A 27,852-nucleotide genomic window follows, 5' to 3' on the forward strand; every position below is an offset into this window, starting at 1 on the left:
GGAAATTTGGAATTTGAAAGTAAGAATTTCATCTTTGGACAGCCAGTGCTCAGTAATACACAGTACATGTGCATCTAAAGATTTATTGGTTAGCAGCATTTCTAAATCTAATACCTTGTAATAACTTGAATATTTACATAATAGCTACTCAGTTTGTCGTTAACATAGTATAGGGTGAGGCAAAAGTCCAGCACCACCCTTTTAATTTGAAAACGACTTGACGGAGGGCGATGAAATTTCGGATATAGGTAATTGGGGTGGGGCACACCAGATGGGGCTAGTGTGTATCATGGTGGCCATCTTTGAATCCAATTTTCAAATGGATGTCATTTTACATGTGCATTGAATATGCAGTTATTTTTCCCCTAACTTTATTTGGTGAGGATATTTTCACAGTTGAAGTTCACATTTGGCGTAATGTAATGGGTAGGTATTTATTAGTTGCAGGTGATCTAACATGGCTCTAAACCTCCAAGAACAGATCAAAATTGTTGTTATATGTGGGGAGCGCAGTGCCAGGGTCATTGCAGAAGATTTCAATGCCCGGCATCCAGAGAGAGATGACATCTCACATACCACAGTTTTGCGTGTAGTGCAGAAGTTTAAGGAGATGAGATCCGTGTGCGACAGAGAACATAGTGGATGGCTGAGAACAGCTACCGACGAAGAAACAGCAAAGGCTATCGTGTCATTCTTGGTCAAGAGCCCAAAAACACAGTACCCGGCGTTTGTCTTCAGTGTCAGGAGTCAGTCAGAGATCCATACTCCGTGTGTTTCATACTAACAAGTGGCATTCCTACAAAATTCAAATGCAGCAGTTCTTAACTGAAGATGACCCAGACAGGCAGTTACAGTTTGCAGACTGGGTTTTGGCTCGTTGCAACGAGGATCCCCAGTTCCCGAAAAGTGTTCTGCTTAGCGATGAGGCCATATTCTTCGTGAACGGTGAGGTAAAGAAGCAGAATCATCGTTATTAGTCAGATACCAACCCATCGTGGACAGATCCTCGTAAGGAAGTAATGGTAATGGTGTTGTGTGGGATATTGAACACCCGAATTGTGGGACCTGTCTTCATCCATGGCAACCTGAATATTCTCCAGGAAGATGTGTTCCCCTCACTGATGATCAAGGTGGCGAATTACCAGCCTATTTCCAGCAGGATGGCGTGCCTCTGCACTACGCATTATGTGTCAGGCAGTGGTTGAATGGACAGCTCTCGGGTCACTGCATTGGTCGAAAGGGGTTACTGAGTGGCCACCCCATTCTCCGGACCTAACACCCCTTGACTTTTACCTTTGGGGTCATCTTAAAGCCACATTTTATCAAGAGAAAATCACTGATCTATGACATCTCCAGCACCAGATCCAACAAGCATGTGACTGTCGACCCTGCTGTGTTGATGCGTGTCCATGAGGACTGGCTGAAACGTCTTACGTTGTGTGTAGCACAGAACGGGCAACACATAGAGCACATATTGTAGGATGCCAAATGTGAACTTCAACTGTGAAAATATCTTCACCAAATAAAGTTAGGGGAAAAATAACTGCATATTCTTCTTTCTGAGGAAAAAGCATGTAAAATGATATGCTACATGAACCCCTTCTCATTTGAAAATCTGTATGTATTTCCAAGATGGCCGCCTTGATACACACTAGCCCCATCTGGTGTGCCCCCACCCCAATTATCCAAATCCGAAATTTCATCGCCCTCCGTTAAGTAGTTTTCAAATTAAAAGGGTAGTGCCGGACTTTTTCCTCACCCTGTATAGTGTATTGGAGTGGAGTGTAGTACAGTTATGAATCCAGTAGGAAGATTCAGTTGCTCAGCCAGTCGATGTCTTATTGCTACACAAACAATCAAACTTGATAATGCATGACCTTTTACCAGTAATATTAGTTTTACAAGTGTTATTTAAAATGAAACTTCCCACCAAATACTTTCAACGGGATCCCAAACCTCAATATGAAATTGAAATACTATCTGAGATATATTTCCCATTGTCCTCACCTGTTACTTTTCACTTCAAGGGGGGGGGGGAGGCATTCCCTGTACCCTTTGCACAAGTATCTCCTCTTCTGCCATGGCAGGGTATGCACCGTTCTAGTTAAATGTCACTGTTATTTTGGAGGATTTTGTGAAGTTAATTTTTCTTACATATTGAAATTTTGTGGACATTTATGTCGAATCATTTCTTCTTTTCCAGTGTGTTACAATTTTGTTATCTACAGTGCTCGAAGTAAAAATTCCTATGCCCTGTCCTGGGTAGGTCTGGAGCAAGGCTGTGCATAGTGGAAGAGAAGGAGGGGGCGGGGAGGTAGGGTGACCATAATATTTTGACCCAAAAATGGGACATCCCAAGAATGTCAGTTAACCCCCACATTTCTGAAAAATCTGTTAAATCTAATTATGAAATTATTGTTATTAATGTATGGATCACATAAATGATACATCATAAACAATAAATGAAGTATAATCTCCTGCTGTCAAAAGGTATTAATTATTGTAATCTCGGTGTGACTTACATAGTGTTTCTGGTCCCTTCTGATCAACCTTTGATGTTAATCCTATTCTAAACTTGAGGAAGTATTTATCAGAAGAACCAATCTTCTTGAGAACAACTTTATTCTTCACCAACCATTCATAAACATCCCCACATATCTGACACACAACATGAGATTTTATTTTCAGTTTGTCAAGGTACAGGAACTTAAATTCTTGTTGCAGGTTTCTATTGAAACTACACGTATGGTTCTTGTCCATGCCTGTTCATTACTCTACACACATCGGAACACACAAATAGCAGTACAACTGTCTTTTCGAACATTCTCGACGACAACCAGGCCCGTAGCCAGGAATTCTTAGTAGGGGGCGGGGGCAAAGTCAATCACAGAGGGGGCAAATTTTTAATATATTGTGTCGCATTGGCAGTAATAGCAGGGTGCACTTGCCCCCCTCCCCCAAAAGCTATAAGTAACAGGAAAGGAATGATATCTTGAAACTCCAACGAACCAAAAATGTTCGAGCAACATCAAATAACAGTATTTTGAGAATGACCTTTCCGGGCTGCCAAAGAATACAAAGATAAAGTCTAGTCGGGACTGTATCTACTTGATATTTACAGGTCGATAATGTTAATAGACGATTAATATGTACCAACAGCTTTGAGTTTCTCTGTAGAGCTGATTAAGGGAGCTTTTTACAAATCGTGCTTCATAATGTTTCCCTCTAGTTTCCAGTATGCAAGATTTTTACGCACAAAGGAATCTAATGAGAATCCAACTACAAATTTTGTCGCTTTTTAACCAAAATAATAAATGTGAAACACTATCACATTTTCATCATGTTTGACACTAAGCTGTCCTACATCTTTCAACAGCCAACCTCTATGGTGGGATGGTTACACAATGCACTACGAAGCCAAGGGTCCCAGTTTCGAGCCTGGGCATGAGTGTTCTTTGTGAGGAGAGGCGCAACCACTGGCGTACGCTACAGCCCCCTCATGAATTTTGAAAAATTGACATTTTCAAGTAAAAGCACCATAAACTCTGGAAAAGCCAGAGTGGTAAATTCAAGCCCTATAAAATTATCCCCAGGTGACATTTTTGAGAGTGGAAAGTTGTAAATATACGATATATCTTATTGTGTATGCCGCCCACTAGAAAGTCAGGGATGCCAAATTTTGAAAAACATTGGGTTCTTATAAGTTTCAAAAATCTCAAATTCTCCCTTCCATGTATTATGATATTAATACGCACCATACTCGCTATTTTAAAAGTATTATTTATTGATTTTAATACGAAAATATATAACAATAACAAATATAATAATAATAACACGACAAATTCTTAGGTGAAATATGTTCCCACGGACCCCTATAAGTTTGCGTCACTGAAAGCATCCACCTATACAATTCCAGCCCCTCCAGAAAAAAAAATCCTGCGTACGCCAGTGGACGCAACCAAGAATGTTTTGTCTGGAGGGGGGCCAGTACCAGGACAAACATGCAAATAATAATAATTTTAATATAGTGGTGGTAGTAGTAGTAATAATAGTAGCATCAAAGATGTTATTAAAAATCGCGCAAGAAGGGGTTAGAAGTCGGTGCTAAAGCATTTGTGATGGAACAAATGATTTGAAAATGTTTTTCCGACACGTTCAATTTCACATCAGCTAATACTGGAAAACAAGCACACAACTGTATTTTTGAAAGACACAAAATGCATGATGAACATAATCCTATTTGTACATATGACATGTATTACTTTCATGTAAAACATATATTTTATTCATGCAACATGGTACGACGTAAAATAAGAAAATACATAAGTATGCAACATGTTAACGCTAAATTGTGTATGCATTCAAAGTTTCTTTAATATATACAGTATATTATTTATGAGAATACATTAAATACATTACATAATTAACTTATCCGCCTCATAACAAATCAACAGTAAAAATAATACAAATTTTGTCTCTTTTTCCTCAAAAGAATTATTCGTGCATTTGAAACAAAACTATTTAGCAGCAACAGTCTGAAGGAGCTACATATTTGATCTTACTTCTCTCTCGGGTAATTTAGAATGCATTATAGAAAACAATCATATTGGGATCGATGAGAGCAAGAACATTTCTAGATCCAAATTTTTCAAACTGAAAACATATTGACTTATTATGGTGCAAATAATTTCACAGGGCACCATGGCCCTTTTTTAACACATTTTTTATTTCTTTTAGACAGTTTTGGCCCCATAGCTATGGCTCTGAACTTGGACTGTAACAATAGCAGATATTGCGAGCGAAGCGATCAAGAAAATTTTACGAAAATTTGAAACCAATGGGGGCAATTGACCCTCTGTGTCCCCCCCTGCAAGTTCCCTTGCCCGTCTGGAAGAAAAAACTAATTCCATCTTGAATATCCATTTGTCCTACTATTCTTAGATTCTGCTAGTCTTGTTTTTTTACATAAATGTTTGCCCCCCTAGAATGGACTTCCGTTCAAGGTTGGGGGGTCAATGCCCCCTGTGGTTGCGGCACTGTTTGTGAGTGCCTCTTCATCAATTTCACGTCATCACTCATTGTCGCGATTAGCTAGAAGTGGCAGAAAAGCAACGCTAAGTAACAAAAAATTAATATCCATTCCCTCTCTCTACTGCATGAATCACTATTACCAAATGGTAGACTTGGGAAACAAAAAATTAAGTAGTTCAAACTTCATAGCAACACATCCAAGAAAAACATTCAAACACATTAAGCACCTTTAATATAAGACTTCTCAAAATGTCATAACTGTTCTAGATACTGAAAATTACGAAATAATTTCCGGAAGTCTGAATCAGGCAGGGATTCCCCCCCCCCCAAACCTAGTATGACATTATTAATCCCACATACTTAATTAAATCACAAAATCAATAAGTATCTTTGTTAAGTTGCTACAGTAATACAGGATATAATTGTAAAGATTAGTGAGAATACCAGGTTGGATTGTGTTCTGAATATTTCACAGGGGGGCAAAGCAGGTTCTCAGGGGGCAGTTGCCCCCCCTGCCCCCCCTCTAGCTATGGGCCTGACGACAACAGAACATTTTGATTATAACATGCTTGATACAGTAGAGCTGCTTTGCCACGGTGTAACCATGACACTAGTTTAAAAATTCCATCAACATTTTTTTTAAGCATGAAATGTCTTTCAAATTTAGATTTGATTTGCAAGCTAACTCCTAGATTTTTATAAAATGGGACAAATAGTGTTTTCTTAATAATATCGACTGGCTGACTGGGCACGCCTCTGAAATAGGACTGTCCTGTCAAAATGGGACATATGGTCACCCGGGGGGGGGGGGGGGGGCTCGAGTGGGCTGAACGAAGCAGTACACGCTGCTCAAGGGCTGCCTTCATGCAATACCCTCCATGGAGCCGTCTTGCATCACTACTTGCGCAGAGACTTGTTTTTGTTTGCTTGTTCCAGAGTTAGCTGGGACAGGGTAGAAGGATCGTTACATGGATCAACTTTTCAAGACAATGCAGTAGGTGGAGGATGATGCTTATGCAAAATATCCTAGCTGGGGGCAGGGGGGGAGGGGGTGCTTTATGATTTCTTTCTTAGTTTGGGAGATAACATCACCCTGCAACCCTTCCCTCCCCTCCCCCACACACACACTTCGAGCACTGATTAATAAAACTGTTCTTGTTTCATGAAAAAGTCTTTAAGAAATATCTATTGAAAGGAAATTACATCGTTAAAATTATGAATAATAATATTGAGATCCACTAACACCGTGTCCGTGTGGCAACAACCATTTGAAGGGGGGGGGGGGGTCCAGTGCTTCCAATCAATATTTCATTCAGTGATTTTTTCCCATCGCTGATTTATTATCTATCTCTCAATACTGGGGTCTGCTGCTATTTCTTCCCAGTAGACAATCTAGAGGTGCAGTTCACTCCCCATACTGAAATGATAAGTTTGCTTGACTATATTACTCACTATTAGTATTAGAAGCCTAATATGAGCAGCTCTTAAGTTGAATCTTGGCCATGGCTTTTGTGGCTGAAGGCGCATTCACCTCAAAGTTAAAAAAAGTAGTGTTTACTTACTATCCATTAAAGATTAAACAATTCCCCAAACAGTATTTTTTTTGAATATCTGTATTATATGTTTCAAACAAAAAATACAAAGTTCATGAACAAAATATTTGGCTGCGTGAAACCTCTCCCCTCCTCCAAAGAAGAATCCTGGCTGTGCCACTGCATTGAAGTAAGAAAATATATTTTTAATTTCTTCTTTCTTCTTCCAGTTATTTATCAGAGAAGAAATTCAGGCCATCTTGATTTAGTATTGAGAAGCTCCTACACTAAGTCAATAACAAAAAAATGGTAAGGCAGAGTATTTGGGGATAAAGTTAGTTTATCTTACAACTGGGGGTTGGAGGGGGACTAGCTAAGTATGATACATCCGTCCCACTCTGGCATCATCTTGATAATTTCATTTTCACTAAAGGGCCTGCCCCCCCCCCCTCCAGAGAACTGTGCTATGCCACTGGTTGTAAACCAGTGGTTCCCAAAGTGTGCACCGCAGTGCCCTGGGATGCCATGGCTGGCTTACAGGGGCGCCGCGAAAGGTTCCAATATTTTCACTGAAATGATATGATTCTTCCAAATATGTGCTTATTTAATACTTTTTACATGTAAAATGTTTCTGAATTGGAAATATGTGTTTATTTTTTAACTTAAGGCAAGCAACCTAACCACACTAACCGAGTGTTTCAAGTGTTAGGTAGGCCAACATTCTGACTTGGGCACCATGGAAAAATCTTGAAACACTGATGGCATTGTGAAACAAAAAAGTTTGGGAACCCCTGTTGTAAGCTATCAGAATTAGGCTTGCGAAACTTCTGAAACATACTGTATAATCCAAAGAAATTCTTCAAAATTTGTGCACCACTCGGGTGGTTTTTTGTCATTACTTAAGCACAATTTAACCATTAGGTACTTGTGCGGAAGTAAAGACTGAGCTGGACTATAGTCTCATTTTGTCAACCTGTCTTCAAACAAAAGCAAACATATGCATTTAATATAAGATACGCTACCCCTTTCTTTTCAAACTAAGTGGTGCATGAAGCTACGGGAAACAACCAGAAGACTTTCTAATGACTTTGCTCTTCCTGCACCACAATATTTGTTGTTGCTTTTCCTGTGGTCGGGTTCACACGACAGTCTGGCATGAACTGCAAATGCTGTACTTGCTTTTCAAAATAGAATGTAATAAACTTAGTGCATTTCATGTATTGTGTACTGTATGTATTGAGAATGCAAATATTTAATACATTGTTTCCCCCTGACAGAAAATGGTCTGCACTTTTATAAGGCCCACAAGTCTTCCTTACCAAGATCTTTATAACTGGAAAGGATGTTCCAGATTTGTAGCAGATTATTTGAACTACCAACCTCTCAACAGCCCAACAGATTTGGTAAGTTCTTTCATTTAGTGGCCTATGTGGTTTAACTCTGATAATATATTAAAAAATTAACTAGATAAAATTTACTCTTCAAGATTTGCAGTCAGGGATATGCAGCATGGAACCCTGTGTTTATAGGGAATGGAGAGGTAGCAGGTGGTGAACAGGGGACATTCGCTCCAACCTTAGATAGTAAATAGAGAATAATGGCTGTCTCTGTTAAGGGACTATGTTATGAGTGGAGGTCTCCCTGGTCAGCTCTTAGAAATCTCCACTTGATGGGCATCTTGATCATGTGCAGATATTGATGTATTGTGAAAGGAATTCTTTGCCACTCTTAGATGCCTAGTTGTACAGTTATTGGTTGAATTATAATATCACAGCTCTATATATAATGTAATATTTAGGTATTGCATGCACTGTGAAAATGTTATTATAATAATTTTTGCTTGCAACCTTAGCTGTGAAAAATTTATAGTATTTACACTTACACAGTGGAGAACAGTTTTGATGAGAATGTAAAATAATATAAATAACAACATGTTATTACTAATTTTAAAACTGTATACATAACCTTTACAAGCCAGACTGTTGGATATCACTTTACAGAATATAATCCCTCTTCTGAAATATAATTGAGGCATTTTCTTCTTCACGTACTTCATTTTCCTTGAATTACATTTAGTTGGGTTTGTTGACATGTTTCTCACACACCTGGAAAATCTGGAAATCTCTGGGAAAATTATCGGGAAGGGGACCTGCCCCCTGTCTCTCCTTCCCCCTATTGCTTTCTACCTCTCTCTCTTTTCCTGGATTGGGGCAAGGAGTGGATGTAAGAAGAAGAAGTGGCTCCTGCCAGCTTGTTTCTTTCTCTTTCTCTCTCTATCAACAAATCCCAATGAAGTGCATCTGAGCAGTGACGTGCACTGAGGAGTAACGAGTCTAGCAGTGATAGATCAATGATCTCGCATGTCTAATTATTTTTAAATCATAATGTTTATTGTCTTTTCGAGGCCACAGTTCATATGCAGCACATGCTTCTCATCCCTAGGTACGATCACCAGGCAGGCTGGAAGGAGCTACCCTAGCAAGCTTTTCGACCGCCAGACCAGTTTCAGGTAGAACCTGCTGCGGAAAGGGAACGGGAAGACTTCTGTGTTTACTCCCCTACCCCCTCACCTCGAACCCTCCAGCCAGTGCAATGGTTGAAAGTCCGTGCTTCTAGGTACCCCAGTTAATCGCCTGTATAGGTTGATAGAGGATTGGTTTCCTTTTCATATCACCTGAGAATCTTGGGGGAGTAATTCCAATATTTACATCACAAATTTTGCACATTATATTTATGTATAATAGCATATGGCTTCAAGTCTTATTATTTATGAAATGAGAATGTGAGTATTTTGTGTGTGCACAAATTATTGGAAACAATTCCTTTTTCTCCAGTAAGGAAGGAAATTACGTTTAAAAACCATCTCTGTTCATTTTAGTAGTATTATCTTTAAATACACTAATTCAGGGTTTTTTCAAACTTTTTGCAGTCATGGCTCTCCTTCGCTGTCAAAATCTGCACTTGCCTCCCCTCAATATTAATAGATAAATACATGTGACGTGACCATGAAAGACCAACACAAAATCTCTTCAGGTGTTTATTTACTGGTGGTACAGATACAAGTAATGGAAATGTAATGTGTGTGATTGATCCAGGCAATACACATTTTTTTAATGTTCATAAGCTGGTGTGAAGTCATTCAGCAATATGATATTCATGAGATAAAAAGGATAAATACAGATACATTGAGGATGTTAAAAACAAGCATACAGCAATGTTTGGATTTCTTTATTTAATTGTAGTCCTGTTCCGTCTAACATGCTCAGTGTATGAAAGCAATCACCAATGTTTTCATCTTTAATCTTTCTCTTACAAAGCAGCAACTTCTTCTTTCATTGTTGGCACTTTGTCTCAAGATTCAGTTTGTGCAAAATATCAGAAAGGTATGCCAATTTGTGTACAAAGACAGTATCAAGTTTTCAGCATTGGAATGGTTTACTTCTACAAGGTACGAGTGCAGTTTCTGTCTCAGTATCCTCAACATGGGAGATGACATTGCCATGGGGCAACCAACGTGAGTTGCAATAATACAGAAGATATTTTTTTGGTAGTTCTCGTGCCTCCCCTGCGAAACTTTAATGCCTCCCTAGGGAGGCACGCCGCCGCACAGTTTGAATACCACTGCACTAATCTCTTGTCTGCAAGTACAAGAACTCATCAATACATTTTGATAAGCCTAAATATCTGAAATTTGTATATTAGAGGCAGGTTGGAGGTTGATGGTCAAAGTACAGTGAAAAGCTGTACAAGGGGTCAAATTACGTACACAAAACCTCTTATCTGTTTTCTCACTGTGCGAATTTACATTTTTGCCATTTCACGTCAGTTTTCTGGTTTTTGAACTATAATTGCGATGCGACAATAAAAATGGTAACAAACTCATGGTAGTGATGAGGAAAGTCATAAACATTCATACTGTACCCGAAATTTGAACTCAAGACATTTCTTCCAAGTGCTTATTGTTTTCAAAGAGTGCTTTCTTAAATTCCCTGTCTCTGTGTGTATGGTTGTGTCCATAGGCCCAACCAAAAAGATTTTAATGGAGGTGAGGCTGCTGAAAAAGTATTTTGAATGTCAAAATTGGTAGGAAAGTGGTAAAAATAATTAAAATTACTTATTTTTTAAAGAAAAATAAGTCTGAAAGGGAATTTATTACCACCATAACACCCTTTTCCAGTTTGTACTACTTTATTTATCATCTCTGTTCTATCTATTTAATTACGAAAGTGAGACCTGATCTACATTAGATGTAAATCATGCTTGATTTTCAAAGTGAAACTTCATAGAGGATTCAGGTATTTGCACACGTGGATAGAGATAAATAAAATTTAGGTTTTGTGCTAAATTATCACTTCCATGAAATAGTTAAATTCTTTCATCTGTATTGAAACAACACAGAAATCTATGCATTTAGATGGGGGGAGGGGGGAAGATACGTGAAGCTTTAAAACCATAATCAGTTGCTACCCAAGTGCTGAGGTCACCTCATGTCTATGCATCTGAGGGACTAGAATATGCTGTTGCCTGCTGATAAACCAGCCTGTTGTTCCATTTCTCTTACACCAGTTGCTGTTTGTCATTCTGAGATTTAACAATCACCACTCCTCCACCCAAAACCTGGGCTTTACTGTTGTACATGCCAAATACCACAATATCTCCTCTTCAGGTGTAGAGGAGAAGTAAGTGAGGTGACGGAAGTGATAGTGTGACCTGCAGGGTCCAGAAACGAAGTTGAGACGGTACAAAAAAGTATTCTCTACCCAGGTTTGTCAAAAACTCTGAGTGGTGTGGTTGGGATGTTGGGGGATATGACGGTCAGTAATGGAAGTGAAGGGTGGGGATGGGAAACAGTGGATGGCCTTGTTCAGGCCAGGGGGGGGTGGGGTTGCACTCATGGCTGATATGTAGGCCCTCTCCCATCTTTTTTGTACTGAGGTATTGTACTGAGTACATAACAAACAGATTTATTTTTCCATGCACAATTATTTTCCATCATTTTTACAGAGAGGTTATTTTTCTCATTTTTACAGCCTGCTGTTCTGAAATCTCCAACAGAGGTACTTGAAAAACGGGAAGGAAATTGTTTTGAGTACAGCACAGTCTTGTGTTCATTTCTGATTGGTGCAGGATTCAATGCATATGTTGTGTCTGGCTATTCAAGTAGGGAAGTCTGCTATAATGATCTGACAAGAGTGTATCTTCCATTTTATACTGAAGGGACAAAGGTAAAGTAAAAATTTGTCACATTCTTAATGCAGAAAATAATAATATTCAGAAATATTTGCTTTTAACTCTTTCTCTGGCACACAATATCCCTTGGCTGCGTAATTAAATTTGAAAAAATATTTTTTTTATAAACAAATAGTTTTCACAATTACATTGCGTTATATATGAGAGAGAACTTACAAAATTCATTCTTGCACTGGAAAACCATTCTGTAGTCCCTGGTGGTATGATATTTTGAAAAAGTTTGAAATTTTGAAAAATTTTGAAATTTTGAAAAAAAAAAATAGAAAGAATAATTTTAAAAAATTACATTGCAAAATATGTTATAGAGAAATTACAAAAGTCATTCCTTGCACTGGCAAACCATTCTGTAGTCCCTGATGGTATGGTATTTCTCAAAACACGGGATGACACAGAGTGGTGGAGCGGCGTGGAAATTCGTAAGTAGTATCAAGATACTGGGTGGTGAAAACTTCAGTTTGGTCTGCTGTGTGTTCAAATACTGAGCGGGGGAAATATTTGATAAAACAAGAAAATGGTGTGCTAAATACTGTACTGTCACCAAGTAACTTAGCACTTGCCTGTGTCGAACTTCCCGCACCTAGATCAATGCTGCTTTGCAGTCTGCTCCATAATGTTACGGACGGCGGTACAAATTCTTCATCAGACACTACACAATCACTGTCACCATTTGAAGTCTCATAAAAACTGTTGCTATTATCGTCACAATTTAATTCACCTTCTGATTCAACAGTTGAGTAACATCATTATCAGACAAGTGTTGACGACTTGACAAAGCCATGTTGTTTACATTCGAACATGCATTTGAAACTGACATGTCAGAGCACTCAACGCTCGTATTCTAAACGGAGCCGTAATTAGCAACATCATACGGATGTAAACAAAACTACAAGTTCAAATAGTTCCAAATAGTATCAACAGATGTCTGAAGGCTACTAAAAGCGACGTACTGCGGAAATGCGACACCCGCAGCGAGTGGAAGTATGAACTCGCAATAATGCGACTTCCGCAGAGCAAGGCACCTGGCGTGCTGTGCATAAATGCGACGACCGCAGCAAAAGAGTTTAATACATTGTGTTAGTTACAGAGAAAGAGTGTGCTCATACCAGGAGCAACACCAAAATATTTTTTCTTTTTACGGGGGAGAGTTAGTGTTCAAGTTGGGGAAGTACATCATATTCTCTTGTAAGAAGTTATTCAGTGATATTTGTTGAAATTTTACTTCTTGATGTAGATCATAAAACAAATAGTACTGGTGCACTTTGCAAACTGCATCACAGTGACATAGAATACTAATAGTAAATACGTGGAGTCTGGGAGACTCCTCAAGAAGAAATTGTTTCAATAACTCTCAAACGGTTTCACTGGCAGCAACACATGACCTAGTACCTTCCTAGGAGTGAGGATAGTCGGTCTACATGTTATTAGCGGCAGTGTTCATTCAGCCGTTTTGACGAAAACAGCACGTCGGAGTCTGTGAGACCCCACTTCACCATTAACGTAATGTTTTGCGAATCGGTTGCATTTGCTTTTGGTTAATTTAGAATGGCTTCTAGAGCAAGTACGACATGTAGCGTTCGTGTAACGGATCCTGGCTTTGAACAGCCTAGAATCTGAAGACAGTGATGCAGGTAGTGATTCCAACTGTGAAGTAGAAAGTTTTTGTCATGCTTGCCTTTTTTATAGTTTTGTTTTTCCTAAAAATAAGTTGATCTTTGATTAGTCTAACAGGATCTCAATGTTTACTTTTCTTATCCTTCTTGATTGTGAGTGCAAGAAGCCAATTTGTTTGATTTACAGTTACAAAATTTGCAAAGAGTGTGATGAAAAAAAATGACTAACTTTTCTTGTTAATTTTTATGTATTGTGTTTTTTGTCATACTTGACATTTTAGTTTTTTTTTTAAAAAAAAAAAAAGTTGTTCTTTGATTAGTCTAACAGGATCTCAATGTTTACTTTTCTTATCCTTCTTGATTATTTGATATATAAAAACATTCTTTACCTAAATTTGGTTCTTTTTCAGTGACCTCTCCTTACAGTATGCTATGTCACAAATGCATTTGTTACTATTTGTTATCAAATTAGCACAGAACATATTCATGAATAAGTAAGAAAGACCTTAGCAATTGCTGTTTATATCAGAAAAGAATCAGGCTTGATAGGCGTCAAACTATTATACAGGAGTCTGTGAGACTCCACGTCAAGTCTGCGACACAAAATGGGTCGTCACCGGTTAAGGGTTAAGTTACGGTGTCATAGTTGTTAACATTATCCAAAGTAACCAAAAGTGGTTGGGCCAACCGTAGTGAAAATGGTTGGCCCACAGTAGGCCCAACGTAGAAACATACCATTGGGCAACGGTAATTTTGGTCCCAACGTTGGGCCAACGTATGGTTTTACTTTGGCCCAACATACTGAACACTAAAGAATGGATAGGTTTGTGTTCATATATCCATAATTTATTGTGAGGCCAAATGTAAACAATAGTACAAATTACTATTTATGAAAAAAATACACAGCACTTTCTCAGTCACATGCTATCATTCTTTTCAAGTGGTAGCACAAAAACTTTCTAGAATTTACTTAGTTTTCCACCTTTCATGGAATTTAGTCTGCATATAACATTGTTTAACCACCTTCACAATAATACCGGTAAGAATGTTTTTGTTCTACTACAGCTAAAGAGACAAACAATATGCAATTACCAACACATCTCTCATCCATGGCAGCTGACAAAGGACTGGTGAGTGACTGCAAGTTTAAAATAGCTTCTACTTTCATTAAAACTATATTATATTTCCAGTATGTGCAGTGACTGAAATATTCGTAAAGAAACACTGTTACATGTCACTTATTTTACAGTCTAGAATTTACAGCATACTCCTGAAAGTTGTCTTAGCATGAAAAAGTTGTTTTTAAAACTGATTTTGACTCTCTTTCGACGTAAAAACTGACATTGGCCCAACGGTTGTGGTTACTTGGGATGTTTGTTAATTAGACATAAGCAAGTTACTAATTATTATCAACCGCATCCTTTATTCCCCAAACATAAATTATGTTTATTATTATTATTATTATTATTATTATTATATGCAACTATTTACACCCAGTTAATGTATAACAGTGACTAGCAAATGGCTCGGCTGATTATAAATCTCCATGAAGATGAAATTTGAGATAGTTCCATTGAATCATGAAGAAAAGAAAAACTATTAGAAGAGGTTCCCCTCTTCAGAAGGGAAAGGGGAACATTTTCGTCTACAACTAGCTGTATGCTTTAGTTCCTTTTTCTAGTATGCTGTGTTCTTTCTCATTCTGGCATGGCATTTGTTTATTATTTTCTGCTCTGTGTTGACAAACCACAGGCAGTATGATAGCATGGTTTCATCTCAAGATCTCCCAATAAAAATAATAATTCTCTTGTTGTTATACAGCAAAGGAGTCATTGTGCTTCTGTTAGCTCTTATTTAGTGATGAGGTATAATGAGTGAAGTTAGAGAAGAGGCTCGTTTAATGCTCTCTTTACTCTGTTCATTCATTAACCTGTCTCCTTCATCGACTGCCTTTAGTTATCCCAAGAATGTGCTGGGGTTCTGAGTACTGAGGTTATAGGGGAAAGTACACCTCGCCGATAGAGGACTTGAGGAGAATAACCTCTAGTCCGGCAGAATTATAAAAGAGAAGTCCGGTAGGACATCGCTCTCAGTTTGCTCAGATAATTCTTTCAATACACTTGGCACGGGGTAACGGAGGCACGTCGGTCAGAGTCGAAGTACGGACTCTGACGAGTATGGACACAACTTACATCTTTGTCTAGGACATGACTCTTCAGGAACAACGGACAGGTATGATAAGTGTGGAGAGAGCATACTCACTCAGTTATACTTCATCTTTTCCTTCATTGACTAGGGCGGGCTCTTTTTACAGTAGTTATAAACCGTAAACCTCTCGCTTTATAATTTGATACATCCCGGTTACTCTTGATCCCCAATCTTTATTTGAGTCACACTTCATTAGATAGATATAACAAATTAATGTTTAATAATGCAAATTTAAAATCTACTGTCATTTTGTGAAGAAGAGTGTGCCCTGGTTACATTAAAAAGTACCAGGGCAGCAACTTGGTGTGCCCTGGCACGACTACACCACCGTCTGTAAAGGTATCAGACTGATAATCAGTATTGCTGATGAGGTTGTCAGTAACTACAAACTCATGACTTTCCAAGTGGCTTTTCATTGAGTGATGTATGGTCAGAGCCTGCTACTATTGCTTTCAAGTAGCTCCCACGATACTGGGTCAACACTGACATTTTGAATTCCTACCAGAGATAGAAAATGGGACTGCTTGTACCAAAATCGAGAGGACTAACCGTTTGGATACACGGGAGCTCTGTTTATCATCAAAATTACCAGTGTACCTAAATAGCCTGTAATTTAGTGCCAAATTTTTACATTTTGTTATTATTTCTATGAATATAAGCATATATTTCATATGTTCTGGTTTTGTCTAAATACAGATATTCTTTTCTAAAGTAAAACCCATTGCAGTCACCTGATCGCATACATTAAAGAGACTAATAAAACAGTAATGTTCTCAAGGAACATTTGCAATTTTATATTGGACTGGTGGAATATCAGTTATTGATATTGATAAGTTTTATGTTGGTACTTTATTATTTCTTTGTTATGATTTTGTTTTTAAGTCCACTTTATGCACAGAAAGGCTAATCAGAACTTGACCTACAGTTTAAAGTGGGATTCGAACTACTATGTGCTTCCACTGGGTATTGAACCTAGTACCTGGAAAGAAACCTGATGCCCTATTTGTCACTGCAGCGATCAGCTGTTCCTTGCAGCTACCTCAGCATGCTCAACTCACTAACCACTACCATGACAATTGGGCAAAGTGCAATGTTTAAATAAGACAGGAAACCTGAGTGTGAACAACAAAGTGACAACAAGATGTGCATGAGAGCTGCTACTCAGATTTCCATTTTCCTCTCTCTGTCCAGCTGATAACATTTTTGGCTTTTACGGTTGCTACGTGAACTGCCAAGTTATTGCTAGCATGGGAAGGGCATCATGTTGGACCAAACCTGGTTTAGAATTTATTTAAACCTTTCTACGATTTGACTACATTTGATAATTGCATACATAAGCTAACATTACATATATAAATATGCAAACTTGGCATTACATAAAATGGAACAAGGAGGTTCATTGCACAGTGGTGAATTCCATTGTGGGACTTTTACTGTCAAAAGAGTAATCTTAAGGCATGTTACTTAATTTTAATTGCAAGTAAGGTTTCTGTACTCTTAAGTAATCAGAGTATATGTTTAAGATAATAAAGTATTGTTGTATCATAGGAAGCATCCAGCCAGGTTTCAAGAGAGCCAAGCAAGTATGAAGTTAGCTCTGGGGGAGATTTTCAAAGTAGATTCGAAATTGAAATGCGGAAGAAGAAAATGTGGAAACTAGAGGAGCAGAATAAAGCAAGAGAAGAACTAAAAATGAAGAAAATGCAGGTATTTCACACATATTTCTATAACTTAGTCCCCATTACCCCTGGAAATCCTGGAAAACTCAGGGAACTCAAAGAGTAAAAAGTCATTGATTTTTTTATTGTGTGTGTGTGTACCTGGCAGGATTGGAGAATGAAAATGCATTTTACTTTTTCTCCAACCAGATTCTTGGTTGGACATATTACATCTGCAAAACTGGTGGCAAGTTCCAGAGAGAATGGTGGCAGTGGCCACTGAAATTCATAGAACATCATAAAAACCAGTTTCCCAGATAAGTGAGTATTGATATTAACTTATTGAAAAGTTTATTAAAATTTGAGATTCAACCAGGGATCGAACTTGTGTCTGATATTTGGCATTCTGTGCTAATGCTCTACACTGAGTTACCAAGCCAACCTCCGGCTTCACCCAAAATTCCACGTAGATTTTTGTTTAAGTGTATATAATTTCCATCCAACATCAAGTTACATGTGGCTATCTTTAGAAATGGGAAAATCACTCTGCAATTGGAGGAACTATTTCAAACTAAAATAACTACACTGGCCAAGACACAGACTCAATTTTTTTATTAATTTTTCACTACATTGTTATTAATCCTTCGCATGTCAGTAAGCTATTCTAATGGCTAATTCAGTTTGAAATCCTTCTCTCATTTGCAGGGAGATGGCACTAGTAGTCCCATGTTCAAGGGTAATCATAGGGAACTTGATGTTGGAGAATACATAGAATAATAGTTCTGAAATTTGGACAAAAGTTTATTAGTCAAAACTGTACTCAGATAGGCTAATCTGGACTGGACCCACACTTTGAAGAGGGGTCCAAACTGCTGTGCATCAAGCAACAACTGTGGAATTTGCTGTGAAGCCAGTGACTAGTTTGGTATCTCAGTGTTGAGCATTGGCATGGAATGCCAAAGACTGAATTCAATCTCTGATCAAACTCTTTTGTTTCCAGTAATTTTGCCCTTCTTGTCTAGTCCTTGCTGCATTACATAATGATATTCTGTGATTCTAAATGCATAGCACCACTATATTTCGATTAAACCAAGCTATACACAATCAACTTGTGTAGTGTAAAAGATGACCCTTTCTGAAGACACCCAAGTAACAACCTTTCCTCCACATAAAACACATGGACTGTATGGGCCTCAGGCATAATGCTCTGTGGGGATCATGTTGTGTCCTGTCCATGTGTGTGTGTGTGATTGTCCATTCACCAGTTTTATCTTATCACCTTTCATCCTCATCTTCATGATTAGCCAACAGTGGCAGAAAAGTGAAATAAAATAAAGCAACTATCTCTTAGATTTACCAGTGTTCTCACTATCCTGGAAATTGGGAAATCCTGGAAAAGTCAGAGAAATCAACATATCACTGAAAAGGTCATGGGAAAGTGGAGAAATAAATATTCAAAATCTAGGAAAGTTTGGAAATATTATGGCTCTTGTAAATGTCATTTGCAAACCCTAATATGATGTAACAAGTGCTCATGAAATATAAATATGGCATTGCAACTGTAAATCATTGTTTTCATATTTTCGCTCACATAATATACTGCAAATAGGATTAAGACTCAGTCAAAACATTACAGAGTGTTATGCATTGTGTTATGAGAAAATCAGGGGAATTTATTTTGGCAACATGAGTATGAATGTTGAATTATGAAATTACGTACATATCTTTACTGTTTCTGCCCGCTTTGACTGAGTAGAAAGTCTGTTTATTGTTTACATTTTCTGATGCTTTATAAATGTAAGTCTTTGATTAGACTGTGATTTGTATATTTGTCTCTCCATTTTGTAATACAGGAACTAGAAAAACCACCTCAAGACCCTTTGTTTGGCTCACGCATTCACAGTTGGATATTAGTTCTTCCAGGAAGCCATGACGTATTTGATGCTTTTTTTATTGAGCCAGCTACTGGGGAGCAGCTTGAACTGCATTGCTCAGATTATTTAGGAATAGAATCAGTGTGGAATGACAAGAATTACTGGGTTAATATACAGGGAAAGAAAAGTAACTGTGAGGTAATTGTCAATTAATATTTTATAATATTTTTGATAAATTACTAACAAGTTTGTCATAATAGTGTGTCAGACCAAAGTTGTCCAATAGACAAAAAGTAGGAGTAGGACAGATTAATCTATTGTTATTAGTTGATGTAGGCATATTGGTATACTTGTTTATCAATAAAACTGCCAATAATTTTATAAACCAAATATAGCCATTAACTTGGTACAAAGTCTGTCATTGTGTTGTTATTTTTATGAACATAAAGGTATAATCGGGATGCTCACTAACTGAGCATTCCTTGGATTATGAGTGAATTTTCTTCACAGATTTGGAAAATAACCATGTTTAATTCAAAATGCACTTTCACACTTTTTTGGGGGTTCTTTTTAAGCTTGTCAAAGGGGGAGAGAGAGTTAGTGATTCTCATTTACTCTTATCTAAATTGTCAGTTTTTGATGTTTCGATGGGGGAGGGGTCCATAAAGTATTCATATACTTAGTAAGATGTATAATGGCCTTCCTGATGGCGTAATTGTAATGCTGTTGTCTGGAAATTAAAGCATCTCAGATTTGATTCTCACTGTAGGAACATTGACATTGGTTCAGATCCCACTTCAAAACTGTAGGTTTTGTACCAATTGTCACATATGTGAATAAAGTGGACTACTAACTCTACTTTGGTCAAAGCTAAGTTAGCTCTGTGGAGTTTTTTATACCACTTAACCATGATATAGCTACAATACATTTTAGACAATTTTCAAGAGTACATATCATATCATGCCGCAGGCGTGAGTCGAACCCAGGACCTCGAGCGTCATAAATTAATAAGCTAATCTTGTCATAAAGAGGGGTCCCGGTGAAGAGCTGGAAAAGAGCTTCTTAAAAGCAAATCTTGCCAGCTGCTTCAGTGGAGTTGGGAAATTCCGCTGATATAGCACTACACCGGAAGAGTAGGAAAGTCGGTAAATCAGCATTATCCACAGAGATCACGTTTGGCAAAGGATGCACTCAAGTCAACGGATTTACCGATCGAATGTTCAAATTCCAAATAAATAGTCTGCGTAAGAATATCTTGTCCTTAGTTGACTTTAGAATTACATCAAATACAGTCATTGCAAGCGAGCTCCATAGTCACTCTTAGTTGCCTTTAGATTTACATCGAATACAGTAATTGCTAGTAAGCTCCGGAGTCGCGCTGAGTTGCTTTCTATTTTTCATCGAATTAAGTCTTAGCAAATGAACTCATAAATAGTAGAAGTGAAAAGGAAAGGAGAGAATTACGAGCGAAAGTGATAGTTTAGAAATCGGGTTTAAGTTTTGGGAGAAACCGAGTTACACTCCCTAGTTGCGTTTTATTACAGGTTAGGACCCTGTCGAAGCCAGGACTGCCAAGGACAAGATCTTCCAACAGCGCTACAGGTAACGAACATTTCTGTGACTCTTCCTCGCCTCGTCTGTTCAGTCAAGTGAAGTGTTTTAAATAAATGTCCGTGTGTTCTTATTTCTCAGGGGCTTGTACCCTTTACTGGTACAAACGTACCTCTCGTTTAGCGAGTGCTCGAGGCAGGATTAGCCTATCTACGATCCCCTAAATCTTAGACTTTAGATGATATAATAGTATAAAAAAGACAGCAATTCAATATATGTTATTCTTAAACAAAAAGGAACATTTAAAAATTAACTTTCAGAATAAAACTATCCTACAGGGTTAAGTTTACCTCCCTTAAACACAACCATACAGATTTATAGTGACTTCTTTTTGCTGGGAATACTTGGGAGGGGAAGACAGATTTTAAGTTCATTGCACATTTTTTATTATTGTAATTTGTACTACTATTTTGAGCATGTATGCAAGAAAAATATAACAGTGAAAAATAAATTGATCTTATGTGAATTTAGTTTCAGTTTAACCTTAGCGATTTAAAGTGTTGGGAACACTTTCTAGTTGGAGAGCAATCTACATCCTCAATCTCATCCAGTGAGAAAGAAAAAAATACTGTAGCATTAAGTAAACACTTAGATATGCCATCGAGCTGGGCCAACCAATTATTCATTCCATACTCAGGTAGAGGGATACAATACAACATTCAATTGTAGCTTAGAGTAGTATTTGATTTGCAAATGTGTGCACGTCACATTCAGAAATATTGCTGATTTAGGCATATTGGTATACAGTAGAGCGTCGATTATCCGAACGTCGGTCAACCGAACGACCGCTTAACCGAACTGTGTACTCGCTCCCACCTGTTACTCTCCCTGAAGCCCAAGATGAAAGTGACCACTTTCAGATATCTGTAATGAAAAAAGTACGTGACTTAGCTGCTCGTAAGCATGTAGGCTTGCTTAGACAGACCAAAATAAAGGATTTTTTTAAACGTTAATTTTGTGTACTGTGTGTATTGTTCATGCAAAATGCGTATGTAATATGTACATATTTTTGTTTAATAAACTGTACCACATACTACAGGGTGATTTTTTTAAAACTCATGGTTTTCTTTGTTGTGTAAAATTTGTAAATGAAGTATTATTTCCATGCGGTTTGTGGCAAATGAATAAGGAAGGATGGGAGATTTATTGGAGTATGTTTACCGGTTTATATGCATCCTGGGTAATATCGCCCATACCTCAACAAAAACAGCAAATATTCACCAGTGTACCTTTCGCGTCTATATGGTCTGGGGGTTTGGATGCAGTGCGGAGGTTTAAGTTTCCTCCTGTAGATAGCACCATTGTCATTCTCAACAATAACCAGGAAACTGAGCTGTTATATTATTGTGCTGGAAAGTTGTGTGCTTTTGCGTAATTGTTGTGCTGAAAAGTTGTGTTATTGTGATCAGGACACACAGTAAGAATGGTGTACTCCTTGGAGGAACGTGTGTTTATCGTGAAAAGTTTTTGGAAAACTGATTCTGTTGTTTCTACGCAAAGGGCATTTAGAAACAAATTTGCCTCACGTTCTGCCCCCGACAGGAACACAATATTGTCGCTAGTGAAGAAATTTGAAGAAACAGGATCACTTCTGAATGAGACAGGAAAGCATCGGAAGGTGTTGTGGAAGATGTCAGTGCTTGACTCTTGAGGTCGCCCAAGAAATCTCTCAGTCGTTTGTCACAAGAAACCGACTATAGCTATTCAACATGTCAGAAGGCAGTGAAAACTGTGAAACTAAGGGCGTACAAAATTACAGCTGTTCAAGAATTGAAGGATCCAGATAAAGTTAAACGTGTAGATTACTGTAATTGGTTTTTAATGTTTATTGTGCGTAATCCTGATATTCTGAAAATAATGTGGTTTACTGATGAAGCCTGGTTTAATCTCTCTGGGTATGTTAATTCTCAGAATACATGGATATGGGCAGCTGAAAATCCACATAGTGTAATCGAAATTCTGTTGCACTCACAGAAAGTTGGGGTATGGTGCGCTGTCTCAGCATCACATATAGTGGGTCCAATCTTCTTCAATGAAACAGTGAACACAGAGCGGTACAGGGCAATATTCATGGAATTTGTTGAAAGTTTGGACAAAATTGAAGTCACACAGGGTTATTTTCAACAGGATAGTGCTACATGCCATACATCGCATGACAGTATGGCACTGATTGAAAGTTTCTTTGCGAATAGGGTTATTTCAAAGGGTTGTGGCCTCCCGAGGTCTCCAGACTTAACTTCACTTGACTTGACTTCTTTCTGTGGGGCTTCCTAAAGGGACGTGTGTACACAAACAACCCTACATCCCTGGAAATGTTGAAGCAGAACATTATCACTGAAATTGCGAACATTAGCGCAGAAACACTATGTCAGACAGCCTCTAACATGGAACGACATGTTCGACTTTGTTTACAGGAAAGAGGTCGACACTTTCAGCACCTTCTTTAAAGGTGAGATGTTATGTCATATGTCTGTGCCATAATTTTTATGTTTTATTTATGTTTGAGTGAATACAAAAAAAAAAAAGAACTAATTTTCATTAATTCAGTTTAGCAAAAATCCAATACTTCAATGTTATTGTAGGGTACACTGGTGAATATTTGCTGTTTTTGTTGAGGCGTAGGCGATATTACCCAGGATGCATATAAACCGGTAAACATACTCCAATAAATCTCCCATCCTTCCTTATTCATTTGCCACAAACCGCATGAAAATAATACTTCATTTACAAATTTTACACAACAAAGAAAACCATGAGTTTTAAAAAAATCACCCTGTATATATTCCTACTAAAGTTGCCTTTGTACGTTACTTTGTAATACATACTTAAAGAGATTCCTGTTTTTATGAATAAATTTACTGTACAGTACTTCTTTTTGGCAAATAAACATGTACAGTTCGATTATCCGAACAAACCAGTTTTCCGAACACCCATGTCCCCCAATTACTTCGGATAATCGACGCTCTACTGTACTTGTTTATCAGTAAAACTGCCAATAATTTTACCAACCAAATATAGCCTTTAACTTAGTGCAAATTCTGTCGTTGTGTTGTTACTTTTATGACTATAAAGTTATAATCGGAATGCTCACTGACTGAGCATTCCTTGGATTATAAGTGAATTGTCTTCACAGACTTGGAAAATAACCATGTGCCATGCACATAATTGCACATTATTATTGTGAAAATAAAAGTTTAATCAATGAGGTAGATGCACTATTTTAAAACTTTGTGTGCTTTTTCAAAATTATTTTGAATTAAACAGCAATGATCCTTGCTCTGTCTATCAGTAGCAATACTGTTATGGATATGTGTGTTAGTTCTAAATAACTATCATCTCTAAATGAAGAATTTTTAGATAGGTATGTTATAGTTATTCAAACTCCCTGTGCACTGAATTGTATATTTGCACTTATTGACAAATATAACTTCTATTTAGAATATGGTTTGATTCTTCAGATTCATAGCTCTGTTGAAATATTTATAAACCACAAAAATAATATTCATTTTGCAAATTTTGTGTTATCTGTTTCCTTTAATTCAAACTTATATTTCTTTCAATTGCTTGAAGACAATGAGTGGCCAGTGAAGATATACACCCATTCAAGTACATCTTGATATCCTAATTACTGTTTCTGTATACAATAAAGTTAAGTAAATAATCTGAGAGGCACATAGAGTTATGAAGTTAAGGCTTCACATATTCTGATCTTGAGCATAGTGGAGTTAATCTGATCATCACCATGCTCTAGATGCTTTTAAACCCCACGACTGAGCGTACAGGTGAATAGCAGTCACTTATGCAGGCACAGAAAATTTCCCTGCTGCCATCTTTGGAATTTTGATAATGAAATTCTCTATAATGGTCTTATGGAAACAGTTTATGAAGCAGAAAATTAAATACATGCCTAAAAGGTTATATTTTAAAATTCTGTTTTGGTCATTTTATATCACTTGTCTACCAATGTAGGTAAATCTCATGCTGAGATGAATGATGAACTGATAATATACATGACGGGACAAATACCCATCCAAGGATTTGAAACAAGGACCTCGACCTCACAGCACAATATATTAATCACTCATCCACAAGAGCCAGCACCAGAAGTGTTGCTCAAACTCAAGTTGTATGTAATTTTGGGTTTTTCACATTGTTTACTCATTACAAATAATATATCTCCATTGCAGCTTATGAATCTCGGTATCCAGGGAACATGAAGGTTGTCTTGTACAAAAAGTTGAAAATGGAGAAGTTTGCTCCATACCTACGGAAGGATGGGCTCATAAAATGTTTCACTAGGTATAAAGATTATGAATGGACTGAGCCAGATTTCATCTACAAGTGGTTCGTGCATAGAGCCGACAACATGATCAAAACACAGCAGGATCTGGAAAATGAGATAGACATTGAGAATTTCTCTGCTGGACGTAAGGATGCAGTGCAAGGTAGTCACTTAATTCTAGATTTTACTTCAATAAATTAAATTATAATTTAATCTAAATTTTCTTCTTCGTAGTGCACAATCAAAGTAATGTGATCACAATAAAAATAGAGACTATATGCTAGAATGTTAATTCTGGTACTATTCACACCATACAATTGATTTTTGTCAACTTTGTCAGTCATCCTATGTGCATTTTCAACCAACTGGCAGAAGCTGTGGAGCCAACACATGCTTTGTTTTCTGCAGAGGTCACAGTTTCCTTTGCATAGGGAATTTGAGTCCTTCATTTTCACGTAGTCACAGGTATGAATTTTCTGGTAGTGCAGAGGTCAGGGCTTGTAGCTAGGATTTCACGATTTAAATCATTTTGCTTTGTTTTGTGTTGATTGTGTTTGTGTTGTTGCGTGTGGCTTTGGTTGAAAGTGCAAGGAAAGGAAAATTGCAATTCAGATGCCTTTGAAATTGCCAATGTTTACAGGTTCTTTCAAGAGGAATTCAATCTCATCTCGTAATTCTGGTAAACTGTTCCCATGTGTGAACTTCATAATGGATAAGACTGTGAAAACTACAACCACATCAAAGTTACGTAAGTATTCACTGTATTTTAAAAACAAAGCAAGAAGCTGAAGAAAGAGAACCACTATTAAGGACACCTGATAAGAAACAACTAAATCAAAAGCATTGTAGATAATTTTGATACTGGCTACGAAGAATGTACAAGGATAATATACCAAACCTTTCAGAATTTATGAACATGTAAAGCAAGACATTTTATTCATGGGTTCTATTTGTAGTTTTCAGCATATTGTCAAATATATATGCTTTGTTTGTATGAAAATTGATTCTGGTTAAAATTTTCTGAATGAAAGGAAAGATATTGCCAATAAAAGGGATGCATTTTTTGACAGACATCGCCCAGTGGTCAGCCCATTTTTTATCTGGATGAAACATGGGTCAGTGCCCATCATAGTAAAAATAAAAAGTGGGCAATGTCCTGCTGAAAGAGAACTGTCAAAGAATTATAGTGATTTATGCAGAATCTTCCAGTGGCTTCATAAATAATATGCTTTTGTTTTTTTGATCATGCTTCATTAAAGATTATCATGAAGAAATGAAAAACGATAGATTTGAAACACAGATTTTAGAACAGCTATTACTGAACAATCCAAGCAATCTATAAATATAATGGACAATGCATTATACCATCGAGAGAAGTGGAAAAAGCACTGATATAGAAAAGTAGATAAAGTGAGATGCAACAATGACTCAGAAAAACAACATGCCCTTTGATAAGAGGATGAACATAACAATACTGTATGAATTTATTTCAGTCACCAAAAACAGTGTATAAAGATATTAGATTGATAATTTGGCAAAGACAGGTGGAGGGGCATTCAGTGGTTTGTTTGTTCCCTGTTATCATTGTTAATTTAATAGCATTGAATTGATTTGGACACAGGTTTAAAATGATATGGCTAAGTGAAATGCTACTTTCAAAATGAGAAATGCAAAGCTGTGAATTCTGTGTCCTCCAATGACTGAGAAAAAGGAGGCATGGTTGCATGAACTCTGTGGTGATCCATGTGTCAACTGACTCAGGAATGCCACAGCAAAGGGGAGGGAAAAACAACAGAACAATCATATTTCTCTGACAGAGAGGAGAGGTAAGGGATTTCATCTCAGTTCTTAAAGTAAGTTTCATTTTATATAATCTATGAATGTTTTGGCTCAAGTTAACTGTAAAAAATGTACTCTTATTACCATTACAATGTTATACTCCCGAATGACTACAGATATTCCCACAGCACAGCCTGTTGCCACGTAAAATTTATTTCATTATATCCTTCAAGATAACACAAAAATAAAGCTCAGCTTACAATAAGATTGGGATGGGGTCAGTTAATTAGTACTCGGTAGCCATATTGCTGTATTGGGAAGATTGCAGATAATTTTACTGATCTGATATTTCTAAATATATTGTGATATTTAGCCCAAAATTCTTCATAATTTATGTATCCTGGTTTTGTAAACTAAATATCTATAGTGCACAGTTTATTTTTCTAAGGCAGTCACATGATTACATACATTAATTAAAGAGATGAATGAGGGCCTCCCCGAAGGCGCAGTGGTAGCATCTTCGCCTTGTAATCAAGGTGTCGTGATTTCGATACCCGGTGGAGGCACATAGGGGTTCGGATCCCCCGGTGGAGGCACATAGTGGTTCGGATTCCACTTTGAACTGTAGGTCCAGTCTCTACTGTGCACAAAGTGGACTTAAAACACCAACTCAATCAATCAATAGAGCGATGAATGAATAATTAACTGTCTTCTTGGAACATTTGCAGTTTTATACTTCATCAGTAGAATTTCATCTATTGACATCATTGGAAATTTAAGAGTGGCAACTGTATTTATTCTCAAATGATACAAAAGAGATACCTCTGTGAAACTTTTACAGCCCTTCGATGTAGTTACCAGCATTGTGTACAACTGTTGTCAGTGATGTGGAAGTCATAGTATTTCTTTAGCAGTGCCTGTTCTGTTGATGGTTTGAATAGAGTGGTCTATTGCCTGAAGAATCTCTGGAACAGTTCGGAAGCTTCATCTTAGGGATTAAATCAAAGTCACAGGGGC

The 27,852-nt window shown here is 37.4% G+C and overlaps 1 protein-coding gene across 5 annotated transcripts in view; it reads left to right on the top strand.

Moving 5' to 3' along the window:
• Positions 1-27,852, top strand: part of LOC145985216 (dynein regulatory complex subunit 7-like) — a 75,414-nt gene that overhangs the window by 20,039 nt on the left and 27,523 nt on the right. For all 5 annotated transcript variants that reach the window (XM_083118961.1, XM_083118963.1, XM_083118962.1 and 2 more), the window contains 6 exons: positions 7,841-7,966; positions 11,594-11,788; positions 17,180-17,338; positions 19,143-19,361; positions 21,246-21,411; positions 24,962-25,219. In XM_083118961.1, coding sequence (XP_082975087.1) covers positions 7,841-7,966; positions 11,594-11,788; positions 17,180-17,338; positions 19,143-19,361; positions 21,246-21,411; positions 24,962-25,219 — 1,123 coding nt within the window. The remainder of the gene's footprint in view (positions 1-7,840; positions 7,967-11,593; positions 11,789-17,179; positions 17,339-19,142; positions 19,362-21,245; positions 21,412-24,961; positions 25,220-27,852) is intronic.

This window comes from Lepisma saccharinum, chromosome 3 (genome assembly GCF_977018435.1).
Source record: "Lepisma saccharinum chromosome 3, izLepSacc3.1, whole genome shotgun sequence".
NCBI lineage: Eukaryota > Metazoa > Arthropoda > Insecta > Zygentoma > Lepismatidae > Lepisma > Lepisma saccharinum.